Source organism: Elephantulus edwardii, unplaced genomic scaffold (genome assembly GCF_000299155.1).
Source record: "Elephantulus edwardii isolate Elephantulus edwardi_28Jun2011 unplaced genomic scaffold, EleEdw1.0 scaffold00106, whole genome shotgun sequence".
Classification (NCBI taxonomy): domain Eukaryota; kingdom Metazoa; phylum Chordata; class Mammalia; order Macroscelidea; family Macroscelididae; genus Elephantulus; species Elephantulus edwardii.
Window position 1 is genome coordinate 3,275,853 of NW_006399856.1, and position 23,077 is coordinate 3,298,929.

At 45.4% G+C, this 23,077-nt stretch overlaps 1 protein-coding gene across 1 annotated transcript in view; it reads right to left on the minus strand.

Annotated features, from left to right (window-relative positions):
• SMARCAL1 (SWI/SNF related, matrix associated, actin dependent regulator of chromatin, subfamily a-like 1) overlaps positions 1 to 23,077 on the minus strand; it is a 70,010-nt gene that overhangs the window by 791 nt on the left and 46,142 nt on the right. Inside the window, exons 12-16 of the mRNA XM_006891914.1 lie at positions 17,686 to 17,750; positions 13,147 to 13,249; positions 7,419 to 7,601; positions 5,820 to 5,920; positions 4,780 to 4,876 (exon numbers count right to left, since the gene is read on the minus strand). Coding sequence (XP_006891976.1) covers positions 4,780 to 4,876; positions 5,820 to 5,920; positions 7,419 to 7,601; positions 13,147 to 13,249; positions 17,686 to 17,750 — 549 coding nt within the window. The remainder of the gene's footprint in view (positions 1 to 4,779; positions 4,877 to 5,819; positions 5,921 to 7,418; positions 7,602 to 13,146; positions 13,250 to 17,685; positions 17,751 to 23,077) is intronic.

Consider the following 23,077-nt stretch of genomic DNA (forward strand, 5'->3'; position numbering starts at 1 on the left):
ACATAGTAAAGTGGGCTGGGGAAAGGAGGGAAGGGAGGAAAGGGAGGGAGGAAGGAAGGAAGGAAGGAAGGGAGGAAGGAAGGAAGGGAAGGAAGAGAAGGAAGGAAGGAAGAAAGAAAAAAAAAACCAAAGATAAGAGAACAGAGACAGGCTCAATAACCTTCCCTGCTCTCCCTCACCATGGCTGGTGGGAACCCAGAGATAAGGCTGGCACGTTCTGCAGTGCCAGGTCAGCCTGGTGGGGAAGGCAGCCCACCTCAGCTAGCCAAGCTGTGGCTTTAGTCTAACTTCGTTTTATTTTGTTTCATGTTTGCACAGCAAAACATACACCAATTCAACAACTTCTACATGTATAATTCAGTGACACTGACTATATTCTTCAAGTTGGTTGCTCATTCTCCTTTTCTGAATTATTCCTCCACCATTAATGTGTATTCTGACCCCTAAGTTTCTTCTTTAAGAAAGTTTCAAAACAAATTAAAAAAAGTTTCTATATAATGCAGATGACACAACCTTGCTTGCCGAAAGTGAGGACTTGAAGCTCTTGTTGCAGAAGATCAAAGAAGATAGCCTTGAATATCGATTGCATCTCCATGTCAAGACAACAAAAATTCTCACCACTGGACTGATCGATAAAAGACTGAAACTGTCAACAACTTCATATTACCTCCACAAACAACTCCAAGTCAGAGACTTCTCCAAATTATTGAGGAGCAATGAGATCAGTTTGAGGATTAAGACACGCCTGATTCAGGCCAGGGTCTTTTCAGTCATTTGCTGTATACCTGAGATCTGGACAATGAATAAGGATGACAGATGAAGAACTTATGCCTCTGAGCTGTGTTGCTGGAGAAGAATGCTGTCTATCCCATGGAAAGCCAAAGGAATCAACAGGTATGTCTTGGAGACGGCACAGCCAGAGAGCTCCTTTGAGACAAAGAAGATAAAGCTTTGTCTCACGTACTTCAGAGATGTTGCTAGAAGCAGCTTTTCCTTGGAGAGGGACATCAGGTTTGGAAAGGTGGATGGTCAGCGAAAGAGAGGAAGACCCTCAGACAGACAGACTGACACGGTGACTGCAACAATGTACTTGAGTGTGTCAGAAATTGTGAGGATGGCATTATATAGGCTAGGGTTCAATCTGTTATTCAGAGGGTCGCTATGGTTGTACTAGACTCAATGCTACCGAACAAGAAGTTGCTTCTTTAATCTTTTGAGTTGCCGTCTATTTAACTTATATTCCAGCCTAGAGTCTGCTATCTTTTCTGACACTCATTCTTTCGAAAGAAGGAAACAGTCGTGAAAGCAACAAAGAATCTGTTTTTACCCTGTACTTCATGTTGGTCAAATTCCCTCTTTCTAAATTAGTATTTAAATATTGAAATAGCTCCCTTGATATCACTTCCTCCAGAGCTTTTTTTTTCACCAACAGGTTAGCTAAACTGTAATGTGACTCCTAAATGTGTGCTGGGCTATGGTTTACTCTCAATTTACAGAGTGGATAATTAAACATACACATACTTAACATAGTAAGCAGTGCATCACTGTTCCTGTGCTTTTTCCTGATTAGGTTTCAGTAACAGATGATGGAAATGCCCATCACCTGCCTCTGTGCATTCATGCTGCTGGTGGAGTGTTCAAACTACGCCCAGCAGTTCTAACCTTGACGTGAGAGGGCCTCATGACCAATCCTCTGTTGAGCACTCTCACATCTCAGTTCACAACCATGACCACCTTTCAATCCAGAGGCGCACTCCCAATACCTCCACTGACATCTCACAATTCCCTAAAATTAAACATGCCCAGAGCCCAAAGCACCTGTCATCATCTCACTCCTGGACCCTCACCCCTGTTCCTCTCAAGGAAGCACCTGTTTCCGGCAGCGTATCAACTTTCTCAGAGCCTCCTCACTCCAGCCCACACATCAAAGTGACATCAAGTCGGTATCTCCTGACAGCACGGAGTAGTACCTCTACTTCATGGTCACATTTGTGACTGGGGTCACATCACCTGACTCAATCTGTAAGAGGCTTTGTAATAGTTTGAGGGAACTTCCTGCCTCAGGCCTTTCCCACCACGTAGCTGACAAGCCTTTCCTGGTGGTTTATTTCCATCAGGCACTAAAAGGTAGATATGACATGATGATGGGAATCTCATGTCACGTCTACCTTGGAGTGCTAGTGGCGCACTGGTTAAAGTGTTCAGCTGCCAACCAAATGGTTGGTGATTCGAACCCACCACCCGAAGGAGAAGGAAGAGGCACTCTGTGTCTGTATCGATTTACAGCCTTGGGAATCCTATTAAGACAGGTCTACTCTTGTTCTTCAGGGTCAATGAACGACACAAGGTGGAATCAACTCAACCATGATGGGTTTGGTTTTGGGTTCAGCGTCTGACTCTTCAAATCTAAAGCTGCTTCCCTGGCTTTTCAGGTCCTGTTGTTAGGAGCCTTCAAAGCAATTTCACCTCATGGTGCCCTGGCAGGACACGGCAGAACCGGCCATGATGAAGCGCTTCCTCGTAATCTTGACGGGAAGAGACTGTCGGGTCTTTCTCCCAAAGAGTCACTGCGAGATTTCAGAACGCCAACCTTCTGCTTAGTGCTGACCTGCTGGACCACCAAGACTCTCTTCTCAGGCTGTACGTGGCCACTGGTCCAGCATATTCCTTAACAGAATGCCTCTGCATGGGTTCAGTGAAACTCCTTGAAAATGGGTCATGAAGCAGATCACGCAGGAAGTCTAGATTATTCCGTAAACTGAGGCCCATCATTCACTCCCTCGGCTCACAGGATCCCAGCCTTTCAGAGCTGACGTGATAGGAAAGGTCCACATTGGCGCCTCTCCATTCACAAGCCCCTCTCCACGGCATCCTCAACTGAGCAGCTGCAATGCCAGGGAAGTGCTGCTCCAAAAGACACCGGTTCCAGCCAGAAAGAACTGGTAACGTGCAGTAGTGACACGGAATGCTAACCTGGAACATGCATAATTAAGTGGAAGCAAGTGGCAAGATCAGATTACGATTTCATTTCCTCCCTCAGGAGGAGAGGTAGCTTCGCAAGATAGAGCTTCTTTTGCTTTGATCCCTGATACAAGAGGCAGTATTTTCTTTCTCTAAAAAGCTGATACAATTTTCAGCTCTATCTTATAAAAAAATAATTGATGTGGTTATTAATAAAAATAAATATTGACGAACCTCTTTATACTGTACTTGATGTGAAAATGCTTAACTCAGAGTCACTGAGGGGAAGGTGAGTACGAGTAAGTCCATTCAAATCAAAGAATCCTTTAAAAATAGGGCTTTATCTTCACAGAGGACATAATAACCTAGGATATGCAAATATCCAACTGAATTACAGTTCTCAGAAGTTCAAATGGACTCACTAACTAGTTCTGGAAGGATAATAATTTGTACCTTGAGTAATAAAAAGGGTCTTCAAGCCTTATTTACCCCTTAGAAAGAAAGGATGTAATGGAAAGATCAACTTGAACCTCAAACTCTTAAGTCTAAACATTATCTACATGGCTTTGTTAGTTTAAATCAACTTGGGACCCTGAGAAACTCCATTGGGAAGAGGCCCACCTTTATGCTTGAAGGTCAGAGCTCAGGTCAAGTCCTTCTGAGTCTTTACTCCCGAGTCTCCCCCCTGCACCCCTGAGTCAGTGTCTTCTGAGTTTTGACCTTCCTGGCAGGAGCTGGACAAAGCCTTTCCACCTACTGCTCTTTTCCATAACAGTCCTTGAAATGGAAGAGGCAAAGGTAGCTGTGGCAATCGGGCTGGCATGCTGAGGCCTGGGCAGGCGTGGTGGGCCCACGGGGTCCTCTCAGGGAAGCAGGTCTTCCTCCCTGTACCCTGCATAGCCCACCCAGTCATGGAAGGACATCCAACAGGTTCTCCCTCACCTCTATTAGAAGCCTCTATCAGAGGCCGCCTTCCTGGGCTGGCCTCACATGACCTGTGACCGCACAAGGTCTAAATGTTCTGCTGTGTCCCAGGTTAAAACCCAAACCCCAAAGCAAAACTGCTGCTGTGAGTTGACTGAAATTCACATCTACTCCACAAGTGTCAGGGTGAACTGTGTCCCACAGGGGTTTTCAATGACTAAGTTTTCCAGAGCTGATCGCCAGGCCTTTCCTCTAAGGCACCTCTGGGTGAACGCAAACTCTCCCCGTCCAGTTAGTGGCCTAGCATGTTAATCATTACAACACCCAGGGGCTCTTTATCTCTGTTTACCTTTCTGCCCAATGGGGGAAGAGTCTGAAATAAAAATACAGTGCATAGAAGGAGCAGTCTTACTTCAAACACCCCCATTCTGCACTGGAGACACGTCCCTATGCTAGTCCTACTGTCTGGCGTTGCTATGTACTTTTCCAAACCATTCAACAGTTGCCATGGGGAGTTTTCTGACAGCTTCTAATGATCTGATGGAAGAGGCAGTAGCATGCAGAAATTCTCCTTTTATTAGCCTTGAGAAGAGCACAGCTGACTCCACCACGTGTACACACTCACAGCTGGGCTTGGAGCAGTGGCGGACTGGGTTCTCACCCCCAAGTCTGGAGGGGGAACCCAAGGAGTGAACCACCCCTTCCCACACAGAACCCCAGGGCTTGGCAGAGCACTCTAGGCCTCGCTCTGCACTGTGGAATACTGGGTTCTCACCCCTGAGACTGGGGGGTCCCAAGGAGTTAGCCACCGCTTCTCATACAGAACCCAAGGACTTAGCAGTGCGCTCCCGGCCTCGCTCTGCACTGTGGCAAGGGGGTGTGCGCTGATGTTACCTTGTAGAAGTAATCGGTAGCTTCTGTCATTTCTGAAAAATTAGTCTCCGAAAGTCCAGCTTCACCCAGAACTTTAATCTTCTCTTGAATGAGGGGCCTGTGGGAGGAGAAATGAGTTGCCCTGACTAGGCCGTGTGATACCAGCGAACTGATTAAAAGGAGGCTGCCCCGCTTGTTCGCACAGTGCCACATCTCTGCATCTCTCCAGGATCCTCGAAGATGCAGGCCCCGCTCAACTGTCAAATCACCTTAGACTAGGTTCAGGCCCGAGACAGTAGAAGGTACGTACCTCTAATGCAGTCCAATTCTCTACCCCTGAGCTATACCCCCACCATAACTCTAATGGAAACAATATGCCACTTCATTAAGACAAAACATTCTGAACCTGAGAAATCAGCCTCCCAATTAACACTTCCAACCAACCAAAGAGAGGAAGCAGGAGGGATACACACCTCGCTGTGAGGTAAGACACCTCAGCTGTAAGCCTAGAGGTGTGGAGTGGAAAGGAAGGAGACAGGCAGGGAGCTTAGCGCTTGGAGGGAAGGGTTGGACAGAGGCATTGTGGCACTTTCTACCTGGGTAACAGACAGGAACCTCAGGGCTGAACACTTCACCCAAGCTCTGCTCACAGCTCCGGGGGGCAGGGGGCTGGGTTCACTCTGTGCTCTAAAACAGGGTCACATGATGCGGCCTATGAACCCAGCACGCCTCATCAAGTGGAAAAAGAGACCGCTGAGTCTCCTCAAGCAACTGCAGGGCTGAGAACAGAGCGTCTGAGTCTTTTACACGTGAAACTCCATCTACTCAGAGGACAGATCCCCCTGGTCTCAGACCACAGAGGGACGGAGCAATTCCTCTCCTACGCAGGCCCCCAGGGAGTTAGTGAGGGAGCCCACATGGCCATGAGGACGTGGAGGCCACGGCGAATGGCTAACGGGTCTTCTATGTGGATCCCTCGACAGCTTGGCAGAGCACTTAAGGAACAAAGAAAATGCATCTTCAGAGTCATCCCTTGCTGAATTCCAACCACCAGACCTTACCAGAGGTAGTCATCCGCTGTGCCTTTTGCCACGAGGTAGTGAATGCCCACAGAGCTTGTCTGTCCGATGCGGTGCACACGATCCTCGGCCTGAATTAGCACCTGTGGGTGGCAGGGACCAGAGACAAGTAGGTGAAGGCCTGAGGCAGCTCCAGGCCTCCACAGTACGTGCCTCATGTGGTGGGAGGGTCTCCAGGCCCTACTGAGAGATAGATGCCCTGATGTCTTACACGCACAACAATCAAACAAAGCATTGGGTGGGGAACTGGAGTGAGGAGCTGGACAGCTGTGGACGGGCCTTTTGTGCTGGGCTCTGTGCTAGGGGTTGCAAGGAGGTCAAGGGAAGGGCCTGCCTCAAGCTGTGTGAGGAGGGTGGACAGAGGAAACAGCTCTCTGTAGGAGTAAAAGAGCTGCCTTCCAAATAAAACAAAGATGCCCCACCCAGGGGAGAGGCCAGGGATGGGGGGGGGGAGGGAGAGAGAGAGAGAGAGAGAAACAGGAAACTCAGCAGCCATGGGGCGGACTCTGACTCCTGGTGACCCCATGTGTGTCAGCAGAGCTGTGGTCTATGTTTTCAACAGCTGATTTTTGGAGGTAGACTGACTGACAGGCTTTTATTCTTCAAACCTCCAAGCTTTGTGATAGCAGCTGAGCAGGTCATCTGTTTGCACCACTCCGGAACTCCAGGACAAAGTGAAAGGTGTGGTGGTTCCCTTAATACATAACAGCAATTGATACATAATTATGATATGTAACTAAAACCAAAGACCTTTCTTTGTGTTAAGATGTTTTGAAACCTTGATGGGCACCGTCATCACTGTGGTCAGGGATGTGCAGTGAAGGACACAGACACGTATTAGTGGAGCAGAGGGGGAGAGGCCTCTGGTGAATTCAAACGAATGACTTCTGGTCACTGTCACACCCCTCAGCTGACCAGAAGAGGCCAACGGGCACAGTGACAATGCTCAGGGTGTCCCCCTGGGGTCCTGGCTGTGGTCCTGCCGGTTCCTCAGTTCAGGGACACAGCAGAGCCTTGATACAGACTGGTGCTTGTCACATGCTTGTCACATGCTTCGCTGAAGTGACGGTCATGTCACCTCTCAGTTCGCTGCGCCCCAATTTCTCCACATGAAGATGGAGTCTAAGAATCCTTCCAGTCTTTTCCATTCTTATAAAATCCAAACCAATCCCACTACCGTCAAGCTGATTTGACTTAGTGATCCTCCCATCAGGTCTCCGAGGCTGCACATCTTCGAGGCGGGAGAAGACCTATCCTTCTCATGTGGAGAGGTAGATCTGAACCCCTGACCTTTGCATCCACCAGAGCCCCTTTCCCTCCATTAACAAATGACATCAATAATCCCACTGTTTAGCAGGTTGCTGGGAAGACTCAGTGGCAGGCTAGTAGATGTGCTGGTGTTTATAGGAGGCCGAGCCTGCTGTCCAGAAAGGAGAACAGGCCGACGAGGCTGATGGAACTGCAGGGGGGAAGGGACCTGGCACTATGGTGTGCCCCAGAACCCTGTCTTCCCAGCGGAAGCCTCCCGCCCCCCCCCAGCCAGGCGTGTGTCAGCGACTCCAATCCTCCCATGCTCCTTACCCCTGGGTTCCAGAAGAGCTCGGCAAAAACTACCAAGTCGGCGGAGGAGAAGGTGAGGCCCATGTTGGCCGCGGTGATGGACAGGACGGCCACGGCGTGCCTCTCAGACAGCTGGAACTGCTGGCACAGCGCCTCGCGCTCGGCGGAGGACGTGGCGCCGTCGATGCGGATGTGCTGCACGTGCTGGGGGACCAGGAGGCAAAGTCGGGTGGGCTGGGCTGCACAGGGGCCCTGCCCGGGCCAGAGCGGGTGCTGCGGCCCACGGGAGCCAAGCCCACTGCCCTCACGGGGCCTTCTCTTTCTGCCAACTTAACTGGCATTCGGATGCAGATCATTGAAGACTCACACAAGACATCACACACACATACACACAAACTCCCCCTTTCGTTGGATGGAGATCACTGCAGACTCACATAAGATGTTACACACACACACTCTCTCTCTCTCTTTCTCTCCCTCCCTCACTCCATCCTTCCCTCCCTCCCTCATTGGACGGAGATCAATGCAGACTCACATAAGAGGTTACACACACACACACACCCCCTCGTCTCCCTTTGCCTCATTTCCCCCAACAGGAACATCATACAAAACTGCAGCAGAAGGTCTCAACTATAGAACAACGTCACAGCCTCATGTCAGCATGCATACAATCTACCATCCTATCGGAGTCCTCCTGTCTTGTGATTAGGTGTCTGGTCATCCTGTGACTCCATGTGACGGAGCAGAACTCCCTCACAGGCTTTTCCAGGCTGAAATCTTTTTGGGGAGCACACCTTCAGGCCTCTGGGTGACTAACCTTCCAATTTCTGGCTTCACTCTCACTGTCTGTCTGCCCAGTTTCACCTGTACACATTTGTATGTGGGTGGAGGTGTGAGGTCTACTTTACACAACTCTGTCGCCTACACAGGTGTTACAACAACCACGTTCCAGGTCAGTTCCAGCTTCAGGAACCTTCATGTTATACGTGACCACCCTCACCTTCCTGGCTCTCCTCGCCTCGGTCTCTAGTCCTGGATAACCACTCATCTGTACTTCTAAGATATTATGGAATACAACCATTTGCAAACGCCTGAAACGGGGGTTTTGTGCTCAGCAAAATCCCAAGGATGCTCAACTACTGAGATCAAGAGCTCACTCCTATGTATTGTCTGAGTATATAATACTGTTGAACTACTTTCTGTTGAAAGACCTGTGGGTTGATTCCAGTCTTTGGACTTCAAATACAGCTGCCATGAACATCTGTGCACAGGTTTTTGTGTGAAAGTGAGCTTTCCTTTCTCTGAGGTGAATGGTTGCTACAAGTCAAAGTCAAGCAGACGGCAACTGGGTTTTTTTAAAATGCCAGTGAGCCAACTACTGGATATGGTAGTTAGATGGGTGGGTTACTGTTATTTTCGTCACTAAACTCAAACTCACTGCCATCAGGCGAACTCTGACTCACAGGGATCCTCTGTTGGGTCCCCAAGGCTGGAAATCTTAACAGGAGGAAGTCAACTGTCCATTTTTCTCCTTTGGAGTTACTGATGTAATCGAACCACTGGAACACGCAATCTTTGTTTAACAGTAGGACATATTATGGACTGTATCACCAGAGCTCCTTAAGTGACACTGATCTTCTAATGATAAACATTAGGTAAGATCAAAATATTAGTAGTCTTACTAGTCTAGTTTTCCTTGCCACTGTCTTCTCAATGTATTTATCTTTTTTAGTGTTCATAGGTTTCATAGGATGACTATGCATTCAAGAGCTGGACAACAAATGAGGATGACAGAAAAAGAATTGATGCTTTTGAGCTGTGGTGTTGGAGAAGAGCACTGAGCATCCCTTGGACGGTGAAGAAAATGAATAGAGAAGTCTTGAAGAGGATGCAGCCAGAGGAGGAAAGAATGATGAGGCTTCGCCTCGTAGACTTTGGATTATATGGCTAGGATGTGCTATTTGGAGAGGGATATGATGCTGGGAAGGGTGGAGGGTTGGTGAAGGAGAGGAAGACCCTCAACCAGGTAGATTGAAAAGATGATGGCTGCAAAGGGCTCTTGTGTGTCAAGAAGTGGTTGAGGACTAGGTTCGGCTCTTTTGTTCTTAGGGTCACTATGAGTCATACTCCACTCAATGGCACCTAACAACAACAACAACATCAACATATCTTTTTCTAAAAAAAAATATATTTTATCCTGTTTTTTTCTCAGTAACAGTGCACCGTAAATAAATAAAAATATCAATTTTATAGAACACAGCTTTTAATAGTAAGCAATTACACTGCCAAGCCAAAGGAATGTAACTAGAATTCATGAGATGCTCTGCAGAAGAAAGATGGGCAATCCCCTCCGGTGCGACTACAGCCTCTGAAAACCCACTGGAGGGTCTGCTATGAGTCAGTTCTGACTTGATGGACACAACATTTCATTAAAGAAGTACCGTCTTTAGGGAGTTTTACTGCCAACTCAAAGGTGGTGCTTCTCTGGCACTTCAGATTCGCCTGTGGCTCCGAGGGAGGAAGACAGACGATCCCTCCCGGGCGACCTACACGTGGGAAAACCCAGCAGAGGGTCGGCTCTAAATCAGCAGAGAGCAATGAGGTGAGTGCATTTCTAATGTACTTCTTAGTTTGTCTCTTTTAATTATTTTTATTCTTTTCAAATACTTGTGTAAAGTTTTAAACATGTCTAATTATAAAAGAACGCATAATCATTATAAAAATACAGAAATAATAAGAAAGGATAATAAAGACTACAAGAAAATAATCATCATTAATGTTTTGGGTATATAGGATTTAGGCTTTTTTCTCTGCATAACAATCATTAAAAATCACTATACATACAGTTTTTAACAATATATCATGGACCGTATCCCATACTGATAGATATCAACCAGATACTAATAGTTTCAATTTTATAAGTTTCTCAAATTCTCAAGGGTCTAATAATCTCTAAAAATTCAAGAATCACTGATGTACATTATTGCTTATTGTAGCTGAGTGGATAGTAATTTATTTAAAAGGACACCTTCTGAGGAACAGCTCAGTAACTCAGCTCATTGCCATGGAGTTGGAACTGACAGCTGACCTTCCTTCCAGTGGGTTTTCAGCGACTATCAACTGCAGAGGAGGAGACTGCCCATTTTTCTACTGTGGAGCAGCAGGCGGATCCAAACCACCTGCCTTTGTGTTGGCAGCATAATTTCTTACCCTCTAGGCCACCAGCGCTCTAATTATTCACTATTATAAACAATGTAACTAATATTCTTATATATAAATCTTTCTGCACTGCTCTGATAGAAGCAGTCTGGGAAAATGGGTGTATATTCAGTTACTGCCAAACTGCCCTGCAAAAAAACACAACAAATATTCCAAAGTACCATGATTGAGCTATTGTATATGTATATGACAGATCCCTATTATCAGGTATTATGAATGAATTCTTAGTGAGTTTTTTTCATTGTTTCTAGGCATTTTCTATTCAGCAATCAACTATCCAACCATATTTTCTTCTATTATTTCTTGTCTTCAAGGATCTTTGACTACCTAAAATTTACTATGACAAATGGTATGATAGGGCTTACATTTTTTCTCCCAATTATTCAAACTTCATTTCTTGAACAAATAAATCTGGATCAGTGAGGATTCCTTGATCATGCACCCATTTTTTTTATTAAAGTACTATCCACTCCATTCTGACCATCTGATTCGGACCAGCATGAATCACTTCAATTACTGGGGCTTTAGAATAGATTATTTTTTCAAAACCCTTTATTGTGAGTTGAGTGAAATTTTACAGAACAAATTGGTTTTCTACTGAGCCATTTGCAACATGTTGTTTCAGAACAGTGGCTGCAATTCCTGCAATCTAGTAGCATCTCTCCCACTCCCTCCCCGTGTTTACCAGTTCCTCCCATCCTGTCTTCCTGTAGAGAGCTCTGGTTGTCTAGGGAGTGAGGAGCTGCACTGTCAATCTCAAGGCAAGCAGTTCTAATCTGTCAGCTGCTCTGCAGGAGAAAGATGTGAGCAATTCCCTCCCATGCAATTTACAGTCTCCGAAAATCTGCTGGAGGGTCAACTATGAGTCGGTTCTGACTCAATGGCACTTGCTTGCTTTTCTTCCTATGCCTTTCTTGCACTTTGAGCTTTTTTTTAAAAAATGTTTCTTTTATTTTATTATATTTTGTGTGTGTACTGTCAAATCTGGTCTGACTGGTATAGGAGGAGATTGCCCGTCCTTCTCCAGCAGAGCATCTGGTGGATTTGAACTTTGTGCCTCTGGAATTGCAGTGCAGCTTCTTGCCACTAGACCACCAGAACTCCCTTTCCCTTTGAGCTTTCTTAAGCTCCTTTTTGGATCACATGTGGTTGAGAATTTGAAGTAGGGTGGTTTTTTTTTAAAAAAAGTTTTATTTATTTTTTTATTTTTATTTTATTGGTTTTCTGTGTGTGTACCGTTGAATCAGATCCAACTGGTGCAGGAGGAGATTGCCCCTCCTTCTCCAGCAGAGCATATGGTGGATTCAAACTGCACACCTTAGGACTAGCACAGCTTCTTACCACTAGACTACCAGAGCTCCCTCAGGAGAGTGTTCTTTCCTGGCATTACAGTGCAACTTACACACCTATCACGCCAGACGGGTATGTATGGGGCTTCGTAACAGATTTGATATCTTGAGGGACAAGTGCTCTGAAATAGTTTTTCTTTTTCAAAGATATCTTGGCTATATTACTTGCTTACTCCCCAACTCGCTGGCATTTTCACACTTTCTATCCTTTCCCAGAGAATGGCAGAAGTCTCGCCAATTCTGCACTAGTTTCTGTCTTTTCTTGGTGAGCTCATCAGGAATTTTACAGTTACGCTGCCATTGTGCACTTGCTCTTTCGTCCATTACATTTACTTGTTAGTTATAGCTGGCACATAAAAAAAAGCAATTTATTTTAGTGTATTTATTTAGAATCCAGGCACCCTACTTAACTCTAATGCATCCTGATAGTTTTTTTCAGTTGTTTGAGTTTCATAAAAAAAGAAAAGAAAAAAAACCAACAAAACAGTGATGGGTCTTTTTTCCTTTTGTCCTTTGTGAGGATTATAGTTTGCAAATCGGCTACTGGCTGGCTTCCTGTACCACATCAAACACAAAAATCAGCTCCTAGTGGATTAAAGATCCACCTCTCACATTTTAAGACTAGAAGGCAAGGAGGGAAAGAGTTCTTAAATCAGCCACAAAATACACAAATCGCAGAGAATGGAAAAAGAAACACACAGCCCACTGGGAATGAGGGAAATGCAAATTCCAGAAGCATGGCCATTCACTGAGCATCCCAAGTGAAGTGAGAGCATCCAGTCCTGACCGACCTCAGGGCAGATTTCTTGCTGGTGAGATCACAAATTTCAATAACTATGCTGGAGAGCAATGTGTTAATATTTATGTTGTGAAGATAAGTCTATCTAGGGATTAATAAGCAAAATCACACATTTGCTCATACACAAGTTATGCACGTGCACGAGCGTGCATGCATACACACATTCTGTCTTTCTCTTCCTCACTCTCTTTCTTTTAGGGTAAGAGATACTGCGGGAAAATATTCTGAGCCCCCAGCGGGTCTGCAAGCAAAAACTTCTCTCCGGAAGTTTTGAGTGTTGTTTCTGTAAAACTGTCACCTTCCCGCTGTGCTCACCTGGCCCTGCCACACAGCCACCAAACAAACAGAAAGAGCGCTGTGCTGAATTTTAAAGAGAGCTTACCTTTTTCTCAAGGGCATTTGTGATCGCATCCAAAACCACTTTATGGTGTGCAAACACTAGAAACTTCTCTTTTCCACTTTCCAACAAATCCAGGATATATTCTCTGCAGTGGACAAGGATAAGGACAACAAAGTAGTGAGTGTCAACACTTGCTCCTCCAGGTGGGGTTAATCACTGAGAGGGGACTGTGTCTGTGATAGAGCCCTTTGGGGTACCCGGCCTGCCAGCCCATTCACTCTCTTCTCTGGGTGTGACTGTTCCCCTTGCCCTCTCACCAGACCATCTGAATAGAAGAAGCAAAATTCAGAGGTGTGGGGTAGCTCCTTTCTGACATATGCATAAAGCAGCAAAGTAGTTTTTAATCTTTTTTAAGTCAACTCACATACACAAACAAACTGAAGTGTCCTTATGTTCTGTGTGTTTCTGGTACACTATTGAAACAGGGTTGTCTGGGAATCACAAGAGAGAATTAACAGTTTTCACTTCAGTTGCTAGGATTACAATGTGCTTTCCGTCAACTTAAAAGTGTCTTCTATAGATCTCAAAACCCCTAAGCAGGGGAGCGATGAGGAATTCTTGACAGTAAACAAAGATCTGGGAGCTTAATACAGGGATATAAGTTTTACTACTGAAGAGACTTCCCAGGGATGCCAGGTATTCAGGGAAAATTCTGCCCACCCAACTTGGACCCCAAAGTGCAGGGTTAACCGCTGAGTCAGTGAGAGCAGAATCTGGTCCTGAGAGAAAGGAATATGGCGAGAAGGATCTTATCCACTTTGTCGACATTCTCCCTTTATCCCTCCTGTCCATCACTCCTCCTACCTCCCACCCTTGGTCTTAAAGGCAGGCAACTACTAGCAGTTCATAGACCTTCCCTTCCAGATCTTCCCCTTTCAATCATACAGAATCTGCAAGCCAGGTACAGGTATCTGTTACTGCGGGGCAACCTAATCTGCAAGCCAGGTACAGGTATGTTACTGCGGGGCAACCTGGAGGTGAACGCCCTACCAACACAATGCTCCCCCTAGCGGTGCATCCCTAGACTTAACATTCTGGACAGAGACACATAATCATTTTCCTGGAAGACAATTCTCAACAGTTTGCTCTGTTACAGGCAAGTGGTGGAAGGTAAGTGAGTCGTCCTCTAGGAAAAAAAGAAAAAATTAAGAATTCTTTGTAAGCAACACTCTGACTGACTGAAGTACCCGATTTGAGTTCAATTTGGGAACACTAATCGAATCTGCCTTAATTAGCTTGAGAGACATAAAATTTGTCATGACATAAGCAAAAGAGTTTATTGTTGTCACATCCAAAAGTCAGAAAGCCACAAAACTGACTGGGTCGGCTCATAAAAGCCACAGGCCCCGATCTCCCTCCTGCCTCTCTGTCCTCTGTGTCCCGGATGTGGCTCTGTGGTCCCACCCTCACCACAAAAGCCCTAAGCTGTCAGGATGGATTTGTCAGCTACCACAGCAACCTTGGATCTACATCAAAAGATGCCCATCCAACTGAAAACAGTAACAAAAGAGGGAAAGGGGGGCGGGCAACTAGCAGAGGACACTGGGATCCTAAGATCCACAATCTCATTGTCACCAAATCCTGAGGAAGCTTCAGCTCATCCATTTATGAGCTGGATGACACTGAGGTCCACAGGTTATATGGGATTTACTCGCTCTCTACATCTTCTTCAATTTCTCCCCCCCACCCCCCACCCCCGCTCCTTATTGTTTGCCATCCAATCAGATCTGACTGGCACAGGAGGAGATTGCCCCTCCTTCTCTAGTGGAGCAGCTGGTAGATTTGAACCGTGTCCCTTTGGGATTGCAGCTTCTTGTCACTAGCCCACCAAAATTCCCTCAGTCTCTATATCTTAAAAAAAAAATGGATCCACCATACGTGTTTTATTGACCTCACGAGGAGCCCCTGGGTGGGGCAAATGGTTCACATGCTTAACTGCTAACTGAAAGGTTAAAGGTTTGAGCCCACTTAGAGGAAACTGAGAAGAAACTCCTGGTGCTCTTTCTCTGAACAGCCAGTCATTAAAATCCTGGTGGGAACAGTTCTACTATGACACACCAGGGGGCACACAAGGCAGAACTGACGCCATGGAAACGGCTTGGCTTTCGTCTGTTTGATCTTATAAAGATGCTGAAAACATGAATTAGTAGATGCAAAATCAGCTTGGAAAATACAAAGCAGTATATAGTTTCTGGGGAGCTCTGATGGCGCAGCTCATAGAGAGCTGTGCTGCTACACCAAAGGCAGCGCCAGGCAGCACCCCTCTGATGGTTCGAATCCACTAGCTGCTCCGAGTGAGAACGATGGGCAGTCTCCGCCCATGGGAGTTCACATCCTCCAAAACCCTCTGCAGAGTCAGTTATGTGTGAGCTCTGCCTCGATGACAATGAGTTTGAGATTGTACACTCCATCTGACATTCTCTGGACATGTTGCAAATAAGGACCAGTCTTTGGAGAGGGACATCACACTTGGGAGGGTGGAGGGACAGTGTAAGAGAGGAAGACCCTGGATGAGATGGATTGATTCAGTGACTGGGGTAATGGAGGTAGATGTGTCAGAGACAGTAAGATTGACTCAGGATAGAGCAGGGTTCCCGGCTGTTGTACACAGAGTCGCCACGAGTTGTAAGCGATTCAACAGCACATAACAACAAAATGGTAGCATGCTGAGGAGTAGATATAAGGTACGGTCCAAGTTCATTGGGGAGGTGGCAAAGTGGGTAGATTTCAAAGTTCAAGAGGCAAGTAGTCCTTCTGGACCAACAGCCAGGGCATGGTGCTCCCATGTACTGCATTTTGTAGGTCAGCACCTCAGGGAGCCGAGGACAGAGCTCACACTCTGGCCACCTTTTCTGAGCAGCACATGAGAAACAGGGTGGCGGGCGCAACTCAGACTAGTTTCCGTGGGAGAAGTTGCCAGGCCATAAAAACCACATCTGAAATTCATTGCTGTTGTTAAGTGACGCTGAGTCGTAGACAACTCAAAGTGACCCTATGAATGAAAGACCTGAATAACTGTATAACTTTTGTCGTTTCTCCACGTTCATAGAGTTTCCGGAGGCAAGCTATTTGGGAAGTGGATGCCACTCCTGCTTCCAAGCTTGCTTTACAGAAAGCTCTACCAAACACTGTCCACCACGGCTAACCACTATCACATTTGATACAGCACAGTCACAGTGTTTAGCATCACAGCAACCATGAGTTACCTCTGTACAGCAAATAGACAGACCAGTGCTATACCACTAAGAAGGATGTTTGACCAAAACCAACTAAAACCAGGCCTGAGGGCTGCAGATTAGAATCACCTACCTTTGGCTATCCACTAGGCCAATTAGTCTCATAAAACAAAACAAAACAAAACAAATAAACACATTGCCACTGAGTTGATGCTGACTAATGGAGACCTTACCAGAGCAGGGCAAATCCGCCCCATAGGGTTTTGTGGGGTTCCTGAGTGTCCTTCTTTTGCTGTAACTTTCTCCCGTGCAGCAGCTGGGTGAACTGCCGACTTTCTGCTTAGCATCTGAGGGCTCTACCCCACCACGCCACCAGGGCTCCATGAGTCTCATTACGGTACCATAAATGAAAAGATTTGCACCCTGTGGACAAAGGCACATCTGGCAGCTTTTTTTTTTGGGAGAAATGCTAGATTTGGGGAACAGAACAAAATGCACTCTGTCACCATGCCGAAGGGAACAGCAGGAGAGGCCAGTGAGGTAAGGAGATGTGGGGGCTGGGCAGATCTGGAGGGGGCGAGGCAGCATGGGTTTTAATCTATACACAGATCTCAGTCCCCACAGCCAATCTGGTGAGCTCAGCCCACACAAAACTCATTTTCATTGTAATTTAATCATTTGGACCATTATCTCGCTGAGTCTCCCGTGAATGTTAAATAATAAAAAAAAATATTAAGCAAACTGCACATCATTAGAATGGCCTCCAGTTTCTACGGCACTAATGTCTCTCAACATGAGTGGGCCTTTAAGAAATAACGGTCACTGAGATTTTTGAAAAAGTAAAGGAATAATTTTAAGAATAGAAATGATTAGCTTAGTTTTTAAGACGGAAAGAGACTTATGTGTGAAATAATCACTTGGCCATATTACTCCCGCACAAACTCTCGCAGGAGCCTTTCTATTTGGGGAAAAAAAAGGGTGGAAATGTCACATCGCTGAAGACCAGTCTATCCCTATGAGACTGCTTCGCCATGAAGCACTCGAAAGCCAGTAACCAGTAAGAGGACAGCTTTCTTCTTCAGCGTCCAGGCCAGCTCTACCTCCTCTAAGGGGCGGCAGGAGGCCACCTGAGTTGACAAGGCCCCGTAGGGACGCTAAGCTCACACAGGGCTTCAGTTCTAGACTGACTTCTGCCTCAGCTATGGTGTCCTCCCTTTCTTATGTTCACGGCAGCCCTGCTTTAATCTCCCAACACTGATCATTTCTCACCCAGAAGCATCAACCATTCTGGCAGCTAAGGCAGCAAGTGACGGAAGAGTTAAGCTGACACTTGGTGACCACTTACATGACAGACGGGATTTTGGCTTCGGCTGTTCTGTTGAAGAAGAGAATGAGGGCTTCCTTCTGCTGCTTGCTCTGTTGAGAGGGAAGCAGAGAGTGTTAAGTCTCCATCTGAGAACTCGGGGATAAGCTGGCCTAATCGTTGTCACCGTGGGCTTTTCAAATCCCCACCACTGGCATCCAGTCAGCAGCTGTCTGCACTGGCTTTGTCCTGTGAGCTGTGTCACCAGAGCTGCTGCATCATTCTCTGAGAACTGCTCGAAGAGCCCAACGAGGCAAGGAATTCGACAATTCTCCGGGGAAGGCGTTTCAGGCTGGGATTCACAGACACACCGAGTTCAAGTTAACCAGTCTAACCTGGCTAAGCCCACGTGTCTCCTATACCCTGGTGACAACTTACACATGACATGTGCCCGGCTTGTTTTCTGTCTTCTCTTCTGTCAAGCTGAGCTCACACTTGCCTGCTGGAGCTTATCTCTAAGCTTCCTGAATCAATTGCACCTAACTCTAAATGGTCTTTACTCTGGTATCACCTTAAAGCCAATGAACTTGGTTTTGGCCTGTTTCCCACAATTACCTTCCCAGAGGAAGAGACCATTTTTTAATTTCTGTATTTCACTTCTAAATAAATGCTAATAAAAAATGTTAACATAGGAGATGCTCAAGTAGTTTCATAAAATGAGATCAGATTTATTCTTATCTTGGGCCCCCAGAGGGCATGCTCTTATCACTGCTCCTCCGTCTCCTTCCTCCAGCCTGTGAAACAATGGCTGACAAGACCACTTCCTCCGGGGAGACAAAGAAGTCACGAAATAACAGCTATTCACAGCCCCCAACTTATTCACTACAGAAACAGCCACAATTGGATGGCCCTTAAAATGACAAGAGTTATTGTGGTGGAAAAACCTCCTTGTCCGAACAGCTGCTTGGCTGTGGACAGTGTTTATCCTCAAGGTCTTAAGAGGGGAAAAAGAAAGATATCCAGGAGCACCACAAGAATTTATGGACAGTTGCTAATGGCTCCATCCCACCTCCTACCTGTCTGCAGCGCCCACCACTGCTCCCATTTCACGGCAGGAGTCTGAACAACACAGGCTTCCTGGGGGCTCATGTTAAAGATGTGATGCTATGGCGGTGTGTCTTAGCTTCTTTCGAGGTTACAGCCTCATTTCACTCTGATGAAAGGACCTAAGTGTCCCTGGAAAGGAGTCCTGTGGAGCACTCAGATGCAAACCAGAAGGTTGGCAGTTTAAATCCACTCTACGGCTCCAAGAGAGAAAAGATATAGCAATCTGCTTTCTTGGGATTATAGTCAAGAACATCGTATAAAGCTATTCTAGTCTGTCACATGAGGTTGTCATCAGATAGAATTAACTCAGTGGAACTCAACAACATGAAGAAGGTAAAGATATCACTATTACTCTCACTTTGCAGATGAGGAAACTGAGGCGTAAAAGTCAAGTGATTTGTCAGGGTCATACCAGCAGTAACTGGTACAACGAGAAGTCCTGGCTCTTGAAAGTGTAGAGGCTCTAGACTGAAGTCCTAATTGTGAGAATTTAGTGACTTTATCTACATAAAGCACAGGACCAACGTATAATAAATGCTCAATACATGTCACTTATTCTAAGTCCTTTCACTTTTTCAGATTTTACATAATAGATTTCTTCCAGGAGTGACCAGTCGTTGGAGAAGAACATCATGCTTAGAAGGGTGGAGGGACAGCGCAGGAGAGGAAGACCCTTGATGAGATGGATTGACACAGTAACTGGGCAAATCGGGGTAGTTGTGCCAAGGACAGTGAGACTGGCTGAGGACAGGGCAGGGTTCAGAGCTGTTGTACACAGGGTCACTATGAGTGATGGCACATAACAGCAACAACATATTTTTAATGTGGGAGAAATTGATAGTTTTAGAGTAAAAAAACATTCTCCCAAATTCACCTCTGAAACTGAGTAGGCATAGCGATAGTCCATTAACAATCTCACTTCTTTGCCACTCACAGGCTGGGAAATTTCAAATAACCACCCTTCTTTGTTCTTGCGTCCTAGACTTCTACAAAATAAGATCCACTGGAGGTTTTACATTTCTTTCTCGGCATTAGAAATATGACCGGATTGTCAGCAAACAGAAGACGGTTGAAGCCACCAGGAAGTCTGCATAGACTAGTTCCATTTCCCTTTCCTCACCCTGCTGATCAGAGGATGGCTTTAGACAAAAGATGGTGAGAGTCAGCTTTTCTTAGTCTGTGAGGAGGTATTTATTATTTCAGCTGAAAAGCAAAAAATAGTTCTCATTACATGTGGTATTTTATAAACTGGCTGTTTCACCTTGGTTTTTGCGGTAAAGTATTTAAAGGAAAAAGGGGGGGAAATCTGCCTCCAGATGGAAAGGTGTGAGGGAACAAAGATGGAATCAGTTGTTGACAGGTGAGGGGCACGCTGCTGGAGCCACTATATTTGCAGAGATACTTGGGGCTAAAAAGCTACTATCAGAACAAGGAAAGGGACACGACTTCCTGTAGACTCATGCCTCCTTCTACGACTTCAACTAGCAAACCCTGAGTCTATGTTTTAACTCCTTCAACTAAGACTTTAACAGCGGGCTAAGGTTTGAAAAGGATGCCTGTGACAACGCAGTCTGACTCCCAGCCAACCCTGGCACCAGACCCCTTTCCTGAATGAACTCTTTAAATTAGGGCAGTGCTCCTGGTCTGCTTCCTAGCTGGCTTTGAAATGCACCAAAGCAGTGATTTTTAGAATTACAAAAGTCTGACAGCCCAAGGCACAAAGCAAACAAATTCATTTTCCATTTGGAGTTTCCATTATAAAGATGAATTTTCATTAACGAACACAAAAGGGAACCAAGTTCTCCAGGACTTAGTTTATTATCCTAACACAACAGCGTCTCGCCTTAGCATCATGTGGAAAGTAATTTCTGCAAACCAACCCAATCCTTTAGGGGGTAGACCCTCAATTTCCCTAAGACTCCAAGGAAGTCGAGAGCAACTTTTAAATGCTGAACTGAGCAGAGTTCTGGCCTCTCTCTCAGCTGTATTCTTAAGGAATTACACTGTAATCCTGGCCTCAGAACCTTGAAAAAACAGTTAAGATGCCTCAGTGTTTATGCAACATGGTTTATTCTACATACTCTTCTATTACTAAGCATCTGGGGTAGATCACAGCTCCCCTTTTTGGGATTAAAAAAAAGTAACAGCCTGCTAAAAAACTAAAGGGGCTTTACATAACTATAGAGTTAGAAATCATGAATCTGTAGGTGGTGCAAATGGCGAAGTGCTTGTTGGTGTCATGCACCACTGAGTAGGAACTGACCCAAGCTGACCCTCGAGTGGCTTTTCAGAAGCACAGGAGGAGACTGCCCATCCACCTCTCTTGGAGTAGCTGGAGGATTTGACCACATGCCTTTGTGTAGGCAGCATAATTTCTTACCACTAAGCCACTAGGAGCCCAAAGGCTGATAGCTTGAACCTCTCCAGAGGCACTCGGGAGACAGGTCTGGAGACATGCTTCTGAAGAGTCACAATCATGCTAACCTTCAGGGGCTCCGGTCTACTCTGTACACACGAGGCTGCCATGAGTCCACAGAGAACAACAAACAGAAAGCACCCAATATTGCAGGCCAGTCAAGTCCACATCTCACTGCCGATAAACTCCAAAATGACACCTCCTGCTACATCGGAGCGCATCTGGGGAGAGTTGATCATCTCTAACCTGGGGAACTGTTCATGTTTTATCATGGTGCCAAGCATGACTAACTGGTTTATTTTAAGAAACAGTGTTGTTGTTCGCCATTGAGTCAGAACCCACCCATAGCTGACCCTCCACCGGTTTTCAGAGGCAGTTAATTGCCCATCTGGTGGATTCAAACTGTGTGCCTTTGGGATTGCAGCACAGCTTCTTACCACTAGGCCACCACAGTGGTTTCAAACCTTGCTGCACTAAGTAAAAGATTTCCACTAGTTATACGTTTATTTTTTTATTTTGTTTTATTATTTTTTATGTGTGAACCATCAAATCAAATCTGGTACAGGAGGAGATTGCCCCTCTTTCTCCAGCGGAGCATCTAGTGGATTCAAACTGCATGCCTCTGGGATTGCAGTGCAGCTTCTTGCCACTAGGCGATCAGAGCTCCCTTATACATTCATTTTTTTTTTGCCATACTGCATAATTTAGGATTGACCACTCAATGTGACTTTTCTCCCCAATTCAAATGTCCACGGACTGCTGTGCTGGATGTCTACACTGGCTATTCTCAAAGATGCCAGCAGGTGGGACAGAGGGCTGGGTGCTGCCTGGGCAACCCCAGGAAATACTGGTACTCATTTCCATCACACACAAGATGAACAGTCTTACCTGCAGAAAAAGAGTGTTATGGTATTTGTTAGTTTGTCTAAAAAAATAAAATAAAAATAATGCTTTATAAATATTTAGATATTTAGATCTAAAAATATTGCAAGTCTGGATTTTTCACATTAATATCCTATTTACCTGACTGTACCACTAGTTGGGGTGTTTTTTTTAAATTTTGTTTTATATTACTATGATTTATTTACAAGGTTTGAATACATTGTTTTTCACAATGTACCACTAGTTTTCCTGTCCAGTCGAGTCCACCAGGTGATAAAAGTCAGTAAGTTATAAGGAGAAACTTGAAACTGAGAAGATTTCTTTTTTCTACTTATTGAATTTTTACCTTGGGAAATCAGAAAAATATTGATTTAGTACTAACAGCCTGGCTCAGCTTATGGTTCCATTAAAATACAATTTGAGAACCACTGTTCCAAACACGGTCCTCAAGTGACAGCAACGGTAAAGTGCAGAACTACTAACTGAAAGGCTTGTGGTTTGAGCCCATCTAGAGATGATCTAAAAAGACCTGGTGACCTGCTCCACAAAAGTCAGGGCCTTGAAGACCCTCTAGTCAACAATGAGATACTCACACTTGTGAAAAAGAAATCACACAACACCAAAAGGGCAGCATTTGCACAGTGACAGAGCTTAAAATGCAGGAAGGGATACATTAGGTGGCTAAAAGGAGATGGGAATCACAGAGAGGAAGTGGGAAGAGTGCTACTATAATGTTAGGATCAATGTCATGAATGCCATATAACAAATGTGTATGAACGGCTGACTGCAAAACCAATTTGCTCTATGAACTTTCACTCAAACCTCAATAAGACAAACTAAAGGGGAAAAAAAAAAGAAAACTCTATGGAAGGTACATGTACTTTATAACATATGAGACGACTACGCTTCAGAGTTACTTTGAAAGCAACTGATTTATCTTTTTATTTTTTGTTATTATTTTTCATGAGCGAAGACCAGATGAGTTGTGGGAGGATGTCAAATGTATCATCCAAGAAGAGTGCAAATGGT